Source organism: Clytia hemisphaerica, unplaced genomic scaffold (genome assembly GCF_902728285.1).
Source record: "Clytia hemisphaerica strain Z4C2 unplaced genomic scaffold, Clytia hemisphaerica genome assembly, whole genome shotgun sequence".
NCBI classification, from domain to species: domain Eukaryota; kingdom Metazoa; phylum Cnidaria; class Hydrozoa; order Leptothecata; family Clytiidae; genus Clytia; species Clytia hemisphaerica.
Genome location: NW_027103684.1, coordinates 196,039 through 210,896, shown reverse-complemented (window position 1 = coordinate 210,896; position 14,858 = coordinate 196,039). Strand labels below are relative to the sequence as shown.

At 35.1% G+C, this 14,858-nt stretch overlaps 1 protein-coding gene across 1 annotated transcript; it reads right to left on the bottom strand.

Moving 5' to 3' along the window:
* Positions 1-701: 701 nt before the first annotated feature.
* LOC136803826 (receptor expression-enhancing protein 5-like) lies at positions 702-10,235 on the bottom strand. The gene is made up of 5 exons (XM_067060552.1): positions 9,964-10,235; positions 3,747-3,840; positions 3,362-3,500; positions 2,134-2,290; positions 702-1,556 (listed from the first exon to the last, which is right to left on the bottom strand). The coding sequence occupies exons 1-5, from the start codon at positions 10,085-10,087 to the stop codon at positions 1,465-1,467; spliced, it is 606 nt and encodes a 201-aa protein (XP_066916653.1). The 5' UTR covers positions 10,088-10,235; the 3' UTR covers positions 702-1,464.
* Between the last annotated feature and the right edge of the window lie 4,623 nt (positions 10,236-14,858).

Sequence of the window (14,858 nt, the reverse complement as noted above, 5' to 3'; positions counted from 1 at the left end):
AGAAAATTAGATTTTTTTCTCAAATTCCTTGCGAATTTTACCGTTGTTCCGCCAGGCCTAATTTAAAAAGTAGAAAAGATTGAAAATAACTTTCCAACGAAACCCAAACACGATTCCTCTCTTTTTCTATTTTAGGGAAAGTACAGTATGGAGCTCCATATCAAAAGTAAGAGCAATCCACGAAAAGTTCTAAGTTGTTTGAAAGTTGACGTCAATTTGAAGTGAGCAAAATGTTGCCTGGCTATGGGTAGTCTGAATTGCAGACCTCTACAAAACCGCAGGTAGTATAAAAGAAGCACGAATTCGTTAGAGGATGCAAGCAGCTTAGGTTATGGGTCCATAAGTCCGTTAGTGCAGAGCAGAGATCATGATGGGCTTTATTGAAAGCTCCTTGTTTTTTTCACGTTATCCTGTTTGGCCAAAAATATTGTTTTGTAAATATTTTCAAAACTTTTGTAGATTTTGAAAATAGTTAATTGTGTATCAAAAATTATCAAATTTCTAAGAAAGTATCAATTTATCCTTTAAGGGAAAATAAAATTAATATAAAAATATCAAAGTTCTTTTCGTTGCTTGGAAGTGTGAAAATCTGCGAATGTGTGATTTTGCCCCAATTTTCCAAATTTATTAGATTAGCCCCAAAATCTGAATGCAAACTTAAATATGTGGGTCGCAAGACAGGTTAAGAGACAACATACGGGTTAAGTTTTTCAATCAATTCATTTTCTGTACAAAAAGAGTGTTGAAGTTATTGTACAATGGATCAAACGTGTCAAATAAAAAAAAAGACAAAAGAAGACAAAAGAAATGTGCAAAGAATAAAACAATCGATGTCACAAAATGAATTGAAGTAAACGATTAAGAAGCTCAATCTAAAAATAATTAAATTAATGAGATGTTAAAGAGTATAAAAGTTAACTAAGAGTGAGGATACGGGATTGACGTATAGCGGTAGAACATTTCCGGGATCTTTCCACTGCTTCTATCGGGCACATCGCCAAAAATAGATGTACGACTGCGTACATATGCATGTAGTCTTGGTTTGATGTTAAATGGCGATAGAAATCTTTACCGGGAGAGAAACAGTTTCACCGCTGTAAAAGTTATAAGACAACACAAACCTAAAGTTAAAATTAATTCAAAAAATACACTAATAAATAGCTCGTCTTATATCATCATATCATCTAAAGAAAAAAACTAAATTAAAACATTTTTAATAATATACGTGAAAACTATCATCACCTAAAAGAATTACAAACACCCATTTTTCAGTTTTACAATTTTCTTCTTCATCTTTGACCATATTAACCGGATGACGTCATCACTAAACAAACCGTCATCTTTTTTCAATCTCTGAAACATTATTTCTCTCAACTTCTCAATAGTAGTGCTTGCTTCCACAACAAAATGGAAGAGTTGAGACGGCCTCAACAACTAATTAACTGGCCGAATGGTTTTGTTGCCTTAATCCTCCTTCTTGTCGGACTCTGGCTCAGCAGAACCGGTTTGTGATTTTAAAACTTGTTCTGTGGCGAATTGGGTAGCTTCAGCTTTGGCTAAAAAGAAAGAATAAATACTCTTGGTTATTTTAATCGTTAAGAAAGGCAAAAACTTTGTTCCACCAATAGTTTTTCGCTACAGCTTCACCCTACTTTAAGATCAATTACACTGTCACTGTGGTGAACAGGGCATAGTTATAAAACCACACGACATGCTGAGCTTTTTTTACTTCTCTTAACAACTGTATTTAATATCTTTAATACAGGGTGGTAGTGATAACAAAAACCTGTTTTAATAGGAGTTTAAACATCTATTTTCTTAAAAAATAGGCAAGAGTATCACATAGTAGTTTCAACGTTGCTGATAATTTATGATATTTCCACCAGTAAAATGATAGCTATGTCCACCTAATAGACCCATCAACCTTTAAAGCGTGCGAGACTGGGTTACATTATACCAGGAAATAAATGGCTGAAGTCGGAGCATTGGTTCTGTTACAAAGATATTTAATGTTAATCATTGTTGGTTATCTCTTAACCAATTATCTCATCCTTCAGGGTTGGTAGGTGCATTTGGTCACAGTTTTGGAATTCCTAAGGACCCCACCAAAGGCAGAAGGTAAAGCATATTTACCTTTGTTGGCCATATCGTCGGCCATGGCTGCACCTTTCTTCAAGTATGAGTCTACTTCTTTCTCATGTTTCAAAACAAAGGGAGCAATGAATTTGGTGTACAGGAAGTTGGAGCCGTTCCATGAGAAGGGAGCCATGCACCATCCAAGGAAAGCACACTGAAAATGAATAATGCATTAAATTTATAATGAAGGTAAATAATTATCATTTAAAAAGGCCCGCAAATCCTACACTTCTTAATTCCATGATGACAGTTTGTTAAATAGTCGAACGTGCGCAACGCACTGGGCTCAACTTCAGTGGCTTCAAATCATTCATAGGCCCAATTGTAGACCCCCAGATATTCACCAAATTAACAAGTGTGCCAAATTTCAACCAAATCTGATCATTTTGGAGGCCTGTAGACTGCTCCAAAGCTTTAGCCTCGTTTTGGCAAAAAACTCGTTCCCAGGCCCCAAAAATCAAAATTTTTGAAAAATGCAAAAACACCCTCAGATATTCACCCAAGGAACAAGTGTGCAAAATTTCAGCCAAATCCAAGCATTTTTGAAGTCTCCAGGCTGCCCTAAAGTTTTAGCCTCGTTTTGGCAAAAAACTCGTTCCCAGGCCCCAAAAATCAAAATTTTTGAAAAATGAAAAAAATCATCCCCAGATATTCACCCAAGAAACAAGTGTGCCAAATTTCAGCCAAATCCGACCATTTTTGAAGTCTCCAGGCTTGCCCAAAGTTTTAGCCTCGTTTTGACGAAAAACTCGCCTCTAAGCCCAAAAAATCCAAATTTTCAAAAAATAAAAAAAACACCCCCAGATATTCACCCAAGGAACAAGTGTGCCAAATTTCAGCCAAATCCGACTATTTTTGAAGTCTCCAGGCTGCCCCAAAGTTTTAGCCTCGTTTTGACGAAAAACTCGCCCCCAGGCCCCAAAAATCAAAATTTTTTAAAAAATAAAAAAACACCCCCAGATATTCACCCAAGGAACAAGTGTGCCAAATTTCAGCCAAATCCAAGCATTTTTGAAGTCTCCAGGCTGCCCTAAAGTTTTTGTGACAGACAGACACACACACACACACACACAGACAGACAGACAGACATTGTCAGATTGTAGCTCAACTGAAGTTGAGAATCATGAATCATGGTTAAAATCAGTTAAAAAGATCATAAAGTTGCAAGAAATGCTCAAGGAAACTGTTTCACAACAAAATGAAAGGAAAAAGGAAAAGTATATACCTTAAACAGAAAGTATAATGGGAACCAGCCGAGGAAGATGTCTGAGAAAAATTCAACAATGTTGAATGCAGCATAGACAACCCAATATGTCAACCATTGTGTGTCATCCTCTTTGTTTGTACTTTCAATGGCCTTCACTCTAGCAACGCAAAGTAAATAATGGGTTAGTTTTCGAGAAAAAGAAGAAACTTTTACATGGAGGGTGATGCCATGTGACAAATAATGTCTTGTGTATTAATTCCAAAAATTGTGTAGTAACTGACAAAATCTTTTTGAAACTTCATTGTACTTTGTTACCTAGCTTTTATAAAAAATACATCCCGTACTCAATCTGACTTAATAAATCGATTCTTTGATCCTTATTTTTTTTAAGTATTATACTTACGAAGCATAAGCAGGGTAGAGGAATCCAAGAAGGGCGACAACAAATCCTGACGCATAACCAAAGATGAGGTAGCAAGCCAAAAATATAACACATCCTGGGAAAATTGAAAAAAATATTATAAATAAAAGTATGAAGCAGCAGTTCCTCTTGGTCAAAAATCAATATGGTACACGAAACCATGAATGAAACCACAGAACCATGCCAACCGTAATCTAAATAAATACAACCTTTTCAAAATTTTTCCTGGGTTGTTAAATGTGTTTTAAAAGATGAAAGACAATTTGTGACCCCCCAAGCGATTTGGAGTACATTAAAAATGAGACCGATCTTGGTGCGGACGGATCGATAAAATGTGCGGCAAAAAAGCGGCGAAACGATTTACCGTGCGGTAAAATGATACCATTGTATCAGCCAGAAATCATCCAAAATCGTTTCTAAAAATCCATTCAAACGCACTCGATCGGTCACTAAAGAGCACCATTTGAATAAGTGTGGTATTCAGTGCGGTCATGGTGCGGACATTTTGCCGTTCGAAACGTTTGCCGGCAAACGAGAAATCATAACAAACAGCATACATTTTACGGAATGGTTTTTTACATGACTGTTCACCGATTTTATAACGTTCGGCAAAATAAACAAAGTTGAACTCAAGAATTCACATGTGAGCATCGAACATCGAACATCGCAAGTTCTTTTTGTGTGTCCAGAAACAAGTTGTTGTTTTGCTTGCTTGAACTCGAGGCTGAAATTCTTACGGCAACCGAAAGAAATCTAAACAAACGGTGGGGACCGCACCATCGTCCGCTTTAGTCGGCGGGGACCGCACCATCGTCCGCTTTAGTCGGCGTTTTGTACGCACGGACCATACGGTACTGTGCGGTCTTCTGGTCGCTTTTTTTAACTTTTACACGCACAATTAACCAGTCAGAAAGCGGCACGAGCACGACCGCACCAAGACCGGTCTCGTTTTTCATGTACTCCAAATCGTTTGGAGGGTCACATTTTAGCTCAAGTATTATGAATAGCTGTTTAGATTATTTGTTATGAAAACCAAATAAACAAAAATTAAAACGCCAAAAGAGATTGAAATCAAATATAATGGATAGTCAAAATTTGACGAAAGTGATATCAACTTCTATCCATTCTTTAAAAACATTTTTCATCCCTTTTTAGCGTTTGATTATCGGATGCTGGGCCCTCTTGAATCATGAAAAAGTATGGTAAAAACAGCCTTTTAAAAGAAACAAGCTAGATGCTGAATGGACCTACCTGACGATGAAAGTTAGATAGCAATGCGAGGAGAAAAATGAAAAAAATCAGTCAGAAAATATAGTGTTTAGCGAAAATGCATAACGCAAAAAATTTATCATTGATTGTTGATGGGGGGAGAGGAAAGGGTTGTAAGGAAAAAATAAATAGAAAGTTCTGGTCGCAAAAATCAGTTTTATTGACAATTGAATCATGCTTGATGGTGAGCATTGTTATCAATAATGTTTTTGTGTGAAAAAATTGGATATAAGGAAAAAATCCAATGAAAATCTGCAAAAATGGCGACTTCCGGCATTTTCCACCAGAAGAAATTTTTCTCAAAAATCGAACTCGGCCATGTTTTGAGCATTGCGAATACGCATCTCTCTGCAAAAAATCAGAAAAAGCAAAAGATGAAAATTCGAGGAAATGTCAAAAAACCGGTTTTTCCGGCATATTTCCGGCATTTTCGGACGGAAAAAAATGTTTTTTGAAAATTGAGCTCCGTCACATTTTAGGTATTGTCATTTTGCATCAGTGTGAAAAATTTCATAAAAAAATATAAAGTACAACTCGAGAAATTCAAGAAATACTGTCTTTCCAGCGAAAATAGGTTGTTCCGGAGATTTTTAAATAGTTCCGGCTTCAAAATTCAATTTTATTGAAGATTGAAACAAGCTTGATGGTGGGCATTGCTATTAATAATGTTTTTGTGTGAAAAAACAACGAAATATAAGGAAAAAGTCCGATGAAAATCGGCAAAAATGGCGATTTCCAGCATATTTCCGGCATTTTCGACCGGAAAAGATTTTTTCTCAAAAATCCGACTCAGCCAAGTTTTGGGCATTACTAATACGCATCTTTTTGCAAAAAATCAGAAAAAACTAATGATGGAATATTGAGAAAATGCCAAAAAACCGGTTTTTCCAGCATATTTCCGGCATTTTCGGCCGGAAATGAATTTTTTTCGAAAATCGGGCTCCGTCACATTTTGGGCATTACCATTTTGCATCATTGTGCCAAAAATCAAAAAAAACTAATGAGCCAATCCTGAGAAAAGCTGGTAACAGAGGGACAGACGGACGGGCGGACGGACGGACGAACGAACAAACGAACGGACATGGGTTAATTTATAGGACCTCCACCGGGGCACCCGGAGGTAGGTCCAAAAATTTGGCCTGCTTTATCCATATAGAATATAACTATTTTCACAGATTTGGCCTAAATAGGACTCCTCAGTGGAACCCAAAAAATATTTGTGTTTTCGTATGGTTTCATCCATCTTTTCCAGTCTCCCCCTTAAACAGCAAATTACTCCTTATCCATTTCTCCCCCTCAATTTGGAATTCGATTTGTACTGTGCCCTTATTTCATAATCCCTCTTCAATCTTCTTTTTCTTAAGAGTGCCCCTTAAATTCTTTGATTAGAGTACACATGGAGTTTATTACCCCTGGCGGGGGCTGTACTGGTGCACTTTGTAATAATGCCACACTTCGTAATATAAGTAAACTCACTTTGTAATAAAAATCAACACACTTTGTAATACAAAAAGCTGACACACTTTGTAATAACCTTCTATGTCTATTTTTCTTTTCATAGCTGATTAATACAACATTTCATTTAGCTGTTTAAAAAAGTCAATTGATTATTCTTTAAGCCATATAAAGTTTTCCTTTGTTTGTGTCAGGGAAATTACCAAAAACAGGGTTATGATTTCTCTATGATATATGTTAATTGACCCATGATTTAAGACAATTGTCATTCATTATTTTACATTTTTAAAGTATTTAGGACCGAACCAAGTTTATTTTATCTATCTTTAAAGTCTGAAATTTTGGATAATCTTAAAATTTCTGTTTTTAAATGCATAGTATATTTAAAGCAATTTACAGGTTTTTTTTGCAAAGCCATTTTTATGGTGTTTAAATTTATATTTATAGCTTTTGGTATTACAAAGTGCAGCAGGTATTGCAACTGTGGCGTTTATTACAAAGTGTGAGTACAGGGGCCAAAAAATCACCCAACATGGCTGGGGACAGAAAATTTTCGAATTTTCACATTAGAACTCTTTATGTGATTTTACAACAAAAAATTGAAAAAAATCACTTTTAAAAATCCAAAAAAAGTTTTCCTCAATGCAATTTTACAAATTTCAAACACCTCTGACATCTTTGCCCTTATAAGGAAAACACTTTTTTGCTGACTTGGCATTTCATCGTTGAAAAATTGCCGCTTTTGGCAATAATTTCCGAAAAGTGCAATAATTGCTGTTTTATCTTAAAAAAAAACACCCAACTGGTAAATAAATGTGTTTTTGCCAGCAAGGAGTAAAGTAAAGTGGGTTTTCAGTTTCACACTTCTGATAGCGATCTCTTGGCAAAGAGAATTGGCAATTTGGCAAAGAATTTAAGATGGTATAATATCATGAATAGGAAGAACATACTAAAATTTGAGGGGATTTTGATCTAACCAACTTTCCTTAGGAAAGGCAAGCAAAACAGGTTTGTTTACCTCCAGAGACAAAACAATGGAGAGCATCAAAATAATGCGCACACATGTCTGTTTTGCGAATTACGGAAAAGGTGTTGAAAGGTGAAAGCATTTATCACACAAGTGCTTTAGCACAGCCATGACTTTTTTTTGTACTGAATATCTTTTTCGGAACTAAAAAACTTGCATCTTCAACTTCTGGTGCTGAGACAAAAAGTCTAGTGTTCAAAACAACCACAAAGAAAGTGGATCTAGGTAAAAATTTCAATGTATTTATATAAGATTTAATTTTTCCAACTCAAAATTAAATTTTTTTTATTCAAGGAGGACACAAACCAAGGGGCCATAGACAAAAGAAAATCCTTTTTTAAAAAGACTCTGATCCCTCTGAAGGAGAGACTTCCTCTTGACAACCAAAATTCTTGAAAAAAATAAACTTTTTTTAAAGGCCTGAAATTACCTGTCCCTACATATTCTTTTGTGTTCTTTTTCTTCGCTGACATTCAGTCTATGCTTAAACTCTTATATCAAGATCCTACGAGATTGGGAGTACAGGCCAATTTTTACTTTCATTTTCAATGCAATGGTTTCACTTTCGATTTCTAGCCAAGATCTTAGCAACGGGGTGCTCACCCATAGTTACAGGGCTCGTCAAATCCTCAATTTCTATTGAACCAATACCAGAGGCCAGTCAGGGCAGGATAGGAATAGCGGTTGTTACCATGAGGGCAGGGGAATTGCAAATTGAGTTATGTGACAAATTATATTTCTCAATGATATACGATTGAAAAGTATGGCGAAAGTGATGGATTGTATGGTTTCTTTTAGTTATTTTTTAAGACTTTGGGACACTGCGATAGACCTTTTCACCTTTACATTCGCCATCTTGAATTGTATGCAAAAATAGAGGAGCGAAAAAGCCGTGGTTGGTTGGAAAATATGCAAAACATATGCAAGTTTACACAAAGATTAAAAAGACAACAAAGCATCTTATAAAGAAATATTATAATCATTAGAACAATAAAAGATGGAATTTCTTAATCCAAAAAGAAATATTTATAGAACAACAAAAGCCTTCTCAAAATTTGTTCTTAAAGACATTGCATATTCTGTTTTCACGCCATTAAAAAATTCCATGAAGACTGAGTACACACATCAAACTTTCAAAACACGCAAACTGAAAGCAGTAATTACGGCGTCACACATTCACCGGTTTCAGATGAATGTTTTAATTTGATTGTTTGGTGGTTCTATTCCCAGGAGAATAATTTACTGTCAGCCGAATAAGGATTATTTTTGCACCTTCGCAGGTGATTTTTCAGCTTGAGTATATGTCTAATGTTATGGTTTTTTGAAGTGCTTGTTCTAAGAGATGAGTGAATTTAATTATTTCAAGTTTTCAAAACCATACGTCCGCGCTCGATAGGATCGATCATCAGAACGGCTCGATGACGGATCGATATGTGATCGATGGATTACTTAACGATCCGGATAGGAGATCGATTGAAGATCGATACTCAAGATTTTTTTAAGCTCATGATTAGGTATCGATTATTTATCGATCTTATCGACTCAAACTCGATTTACGATCGATAACAAATTGATTAACGATCGATGACGAATCAATTAACGATCGATGACGAATCGATATACTCGATTGAAATACTAGCTCGATAATGGATCAACGAAGGATCGATACTCAAGACTTTTTAATGGCTGAATCTTCAATCGATCTCCTATCCGGATCGTTAAGTAATCCATCGATCACATATCGATCCGTCATCGAGCCGTTCTGATGATCGATCCTATCGAGCGCGGACGTCTGGTCAAAAGAAGCAAATTTAATCTTTCTTCTACAAGATTATTACCTATAATTTACACTTTAATATAATGCCAATTATGCATGTAAGTTTTATATTAAATACTTTCTTTTTGCATATATGTTTTGCATACTTTCTAAGGGAATTTTACCACAGCAATTCGGCCACCATGTAATTTTTGCATACAATTCAATATGGCGGATGGAAAGGCAAAAAGGTCTATTGCACGAATGGAATTGGAAAATTTTTGTGTTATAATAAAAACCCGGCTTTAATTTTTGAAGCTAGGCTCACTCTAAAAAGTTTTAGACAGCTGCTCATTCCTGTTAATTTGATGTTGTGTTAATATCAAGGCCGTTAAATACTTCCATACTTATATTCATGTAATAAGGTAAGAGGCTGTAAGAGAAGGATAAAGTAATTGGAGCAATCGAGGGAGAAAGAAAGCTATCAAAAGGAGGAGCCTTTGGGTCTTCTCTGCGACTGACTTACTTCTTGAAAATCTTCCTAAAAATGTAAGGGACATGGCACTATTATATATTTACATTTCTATCAAGTTCGTTCAGCTAGGATTCGCATGCCCCTTTATTAACAGTATTGTAACATTTCTTATCAAACAAATCTTACAGTAAGTAGCTAAATTTAAAAAAAACCTTACCTCCAAAGAGATATAATCTGTTGACACCGGTCTTCTGTTCAACAAAAGAAAGTCCACGAGTAAAGTGGTTGTCTTCATTCAAGAAGGCGACAACCTTTTCTTTGATCGATTCTTCTTTAGGCATCTTTGATAATCTTTGATCTTTCAGTTATTTTCAGTGAAATGTTCTATAAATTTTTGCTGCACCTACAACACGTAACGAATGTGACCCTTTACGCCTCTACAAGCAAGATGATTGAGCATACAGTCAAGCTGTTAAGGAGGTAAACCATCTATGACAATTTAGCAGTGGTTGTTTTTTATCTCCCTAGTTTTATGCCACGTAATGAGAACAAAGTTCAAGTAAGGGGCGTTCAGTTGTTTTGGTTGAAAGGGCGACTGGGCGGTAAACAAAAGATATCGGAGACCGGTAAAAAGTATATGGCGGGAAAGTAAAATCAAAGATGGCCGCCACCGACCACGTGCTTGTTTTTTTTTATTTTTTGTATCGTGTGTCTTTATTTGCCTGTCAGACTAAATTTACAGACTCGGAAGACCTTTCACCAATATGATGAAGAGCTTAAGGGTAAGTTTAAGAGATAAAATTCTTCTCAACTTTGCCCTTAACCTAAGGCTAAGCCCTGACATAAGTTGAACTGGAAAAGCCAGATTTCAAAAGATTTCTGCGGTCTATAGACCCCTTTCATAATTTTTCAGCTTGTTTTGATTTTCTCGCTTAGTCTTCTTTTCTGTATGGTCTTTTTTAACAAAATCTGGAATAAAAGAGACAGAATTCGGAGGCAAAGTTGGAGGCATATTGCCTCTATCATCCAAATTTGTAATATATTTTATTCAGGCTAAACAAGGTAATCCAAAACATATGACATCACATGAAAGGGGTCTATTAGACCTTTTTTAAAAAAGGTCAAAGAGGACGTCCTGTTGAATAATTATGTAGTCCAGCCATAAAAACAATGATAGAGCCATGCATAATTACTGTATCATGCATATTGTAATAATTATGCATGGTTTTATCATTGTTTTTCTGCTGGACTACATAATTATTCAACAGGGTGGCCTCTTTGAAAAAAGGTCTATGGTAGACAGTTAAGTGGAAGTACTTCGATTTGTGAAGTGTCTTTACGTTTCATAGAACAAAAGAAAAAATAGCCACCATTTTGCAACCATGGGCAATCATGATTTTACGGAAATGGGAATCATCCTCATATCGAATAAAGCATCTTCTGAAAATTTCATTCTTCCCCATAAAAATGCAAAAATGAAAAATGAAGAAGCTTTCGTTTTCTGATCGTCTTTTTAATCTGCCATGAAGTGTTGTGAAATTTCTTATAGAAAGACTCACTCTCCTACAAAGAGGCTTCAAAAAATGACACAGAAAAAAGTTTTTAAAAAGTATTTGTCAATTTATCTTAACAATTTCATAAACTACCGTGAGAGGTCCTAAAGCCGACAGCCCAGCCTAAAGCCGATGGGGTCTTTCAAAGATACAAACCAAAATAAAAACAAACCTTTCAGTGTAGACCTAAAGCTCTAAACAGCATCTAATAACATGAAAACCAGAATATGATTCTTCAATGGGAATCAAAACTATAAAGTGCACTTACAAACATCAATTTGTCAGATCTAACAAAATTAATAACCGCACTGTCATCATTGACAATAAAACAAACGATTTTCTGTCAAGAGCCTTGTAAACATTCCAACAACTTCCATCGAAATGATCTATCACAGCTCAGTCTACCATTTTTAGCGCGGTCCGAGGATTGAGCAGAGCGCCCGAGCTCCCGCGCGGCACGCACCGCGGGGATGAAAAACTTCAATCTGTCAATCATTTTCTCAAGCGAAGAGTACGCGAAGCGATTCTAGCTTTACGATAGTGCCGCGGATCATCAATGGATAGTATTCAATTATCATTATCTCTTTATTTTCATTCCTAGAACTTTTGCAAAAAAAAGGAAAAATAGAAAAGTTGTATTTTTTACTGCTCTATTCACATACTGAATTTGAAAGATCTTCTATGTGGCGTTTTTTTGCAAACTTCAAAAAACTGATTTTTGTCCCGCCTTTGCGGGACTTTGGCTTAAGTGCTTGAGTGCAGCATAGGGTACAAAGTCCAAACATGCGTTTCCCGTAATTTTTGTGTGAAGAGTTAGGTCTATACTGCCTTTCGCTGTGACGCAACGAAGATACCAAAGTGTCAACTAAACTGAGAGATTTGATACACTGAACCAATTGAACCAAATAACAATAATTGCTTCTTATAACAAAACATATTTTTTTATTGCAATATGCACAACATCATAAATGACAACAGTAGTAACAAGCATCATAAAAAGTAACGAGATGTTTTGATTTTCCAAAGCACACGAAAATATAAAAGAGGTCTGTGTACGAGCGTGCTCATTTTGAAACGTTACGTAATCAAGCCTGGTTTCTATTACTTTTCACTGGCACTTGGCTTGATTGCGGGGTTAGGACTTTGTGTAAGGATACATATAGACGACGTATATTACATTATATTATATATTACATGATAAGAATACAAATAGACAACATATACTACAATTATTATGTATTACATGATACCTTGCTCCTATTCTAGTAAAGATAATATATGTCGTCAAAGAGTACACTTAAATGAAGAGCTGTCCGATTGCGGGCCTTCCGTAAATAAACATCCGGACTTATAGGTGGTAAAAAGGGCGTTGATAGTTGCCGCCGCATTGATTCGATGTTTGTTATTCAAACTAGTGCTATCACATCCGCCCTTTTTTCAACTTCGCACCATTTTTACAATTTAGTCTGTTTGTTTCTTAATGGAAACCAGTCCAAGTTGTTTCGTATTTTTCCCGCACAAGTCACTTTTATTACAAAACTGTTATCGTTTTAAACATGAGCAACTGATCCAGAATAAAAGGTAATTATTTTTACAAATCGCACTTTTTAATTACATTAATTGACATCTTGACATTACAGCTATCTTGTTAGATGTTTTGTTTCGAGAGTTCTAGCAATAGTTTATCGTTCAACTTGGAGAGGGAATGTTTGTAAACATAGAATTTTTTTTCATAACAGTTATTTGGGGGGTCGGAATTAGGCTGGGCTGTCGGCTTTAGGACCTCTCACGGTATGTCACAACCACGGAGCGCTGACTTTTAGTTTTATGACTTGTTCTCACTCATTTGGTTTCTGTAATGAAAAGAAAGTCGTTATTGTGAACTTTGAACATGCTTAAAATTGAGGTACTTCCACTATATAACTGGTAGAATTTTCTCCAACTTTCAACAATAGAACAAACCTATTTAAATATAATTAACCTACGCAATTTTTATCTTTTTTCCTCAGTTTGCTGACAGTAAATGTGTTTTGCTCTTTTACAGAATTGCGATTTTTCACTTTTCTTCACTGGCTCATAAATCACTCTTTTCTTTCATATATAAATGGTTTCAATAAAACTTTCTTAAATGGAAAGATGGAAATACTGAAATTAAAGATACCCAAAAAATTTATCGTAAGTCAGTATTTTTTTAATGTACCTGAATGACTTTTCAGAGATCTTTAAAATCATCGTTTTCGCGATATCTTCTTTAATGTTATGACTTTTTGGACCTTATTTTCAGAAATGGCGTATTTTTCCACGAGGATTCCAATGATATAGGTTTCGGAGTAATTTGGAATGATTTCATTATCTGAACCCTTTGGAAACCTAATGTTGATACCATAAATTTTCAAATTTAAATTTAAGGAGTAGAAAAGGATGAAGAATTCCACAATTTTCAATTTCGGGTGACATAAAAAGTAAAATATTTCATCCTGTGTCACTCTTTCGGTGAATATATTGCTATTTTATGAAAGATGCACTCTTTACTATATTACACTCATGTAATTTTCATCCTCAAAATAATATCCTTTAGTTTTTAAAACATTCTTTTGGACAACCTGTTTTTTATCAATATTTTTGGAATATCTCATCCTTTTCTACTCCTTTCATCATTTTGCTTACATTTTCTAATAATTTACATGGTACACCATTTGAGAGTATAATTTCAAAAAAGAATCTTTTATAGATAAGGAGTAATTAACTGTGGAATTTTTCATCCATCCGCACAGATGGATCTATCTCTTTTTCTCAAAATAAATTGAAATACTCATGTAAAAGTTTTCATCAAGAAAGGTTGTCTTAAACAGGAGATACCCAGAAAAGACAGTTTGGTATGGTACATTCTAAAAAAAACACTGACATAAAAGCTAATTTTTTTAGGGGAAATTTGATCAAAACCACAAAAAAAACATGATTTTTTAGTACTTTGCTCCCGCCGTGTGTGTCTAATTTTTTTTGTTTGCCTTTTATAAGTTTCACCAAGGTATCCTCTTATTTTGTTTAGCAGAAAACAATGTTTCTAATATAATACAGAGATATGATGGGATAAAGGACGTTTACATCCTTTTTTTCAATGCTGAAAGCCTATTTTACATACCTCGTGTTTTTCATGCCAGACCAGGCACAAAGAAAACTAATAAAACCGATTTACAATACACGGGTTTCGAATTAAATCTGGCGCGAGAGAAAAAATCAAGTGAATAAAAGGAGCGATAAGGGGAAATGCCTTATAAAAGGTTGATAGATTTCCTTTCTTCTCTTTTGAAAGCCAGGTGTTCATTCAAAAGATGTTTTTCTATTTTAAATTCAATAAAAGAAATATGATTAAACGATTGACTTTTTATTTTAATGTTTTTTGTTTTCATAATGACCCATAAAGTCTGTCAAAATGGAAAAATGAGCTAAAATTGCTTGATACACGGCCAATTTTCGTTCTGTTCACTTGATATTTTTCGTGCAAATTTACATGGGATCAAAGCTAAAGCTAAGCAAAAATTTAATTCGAAACCCGTGT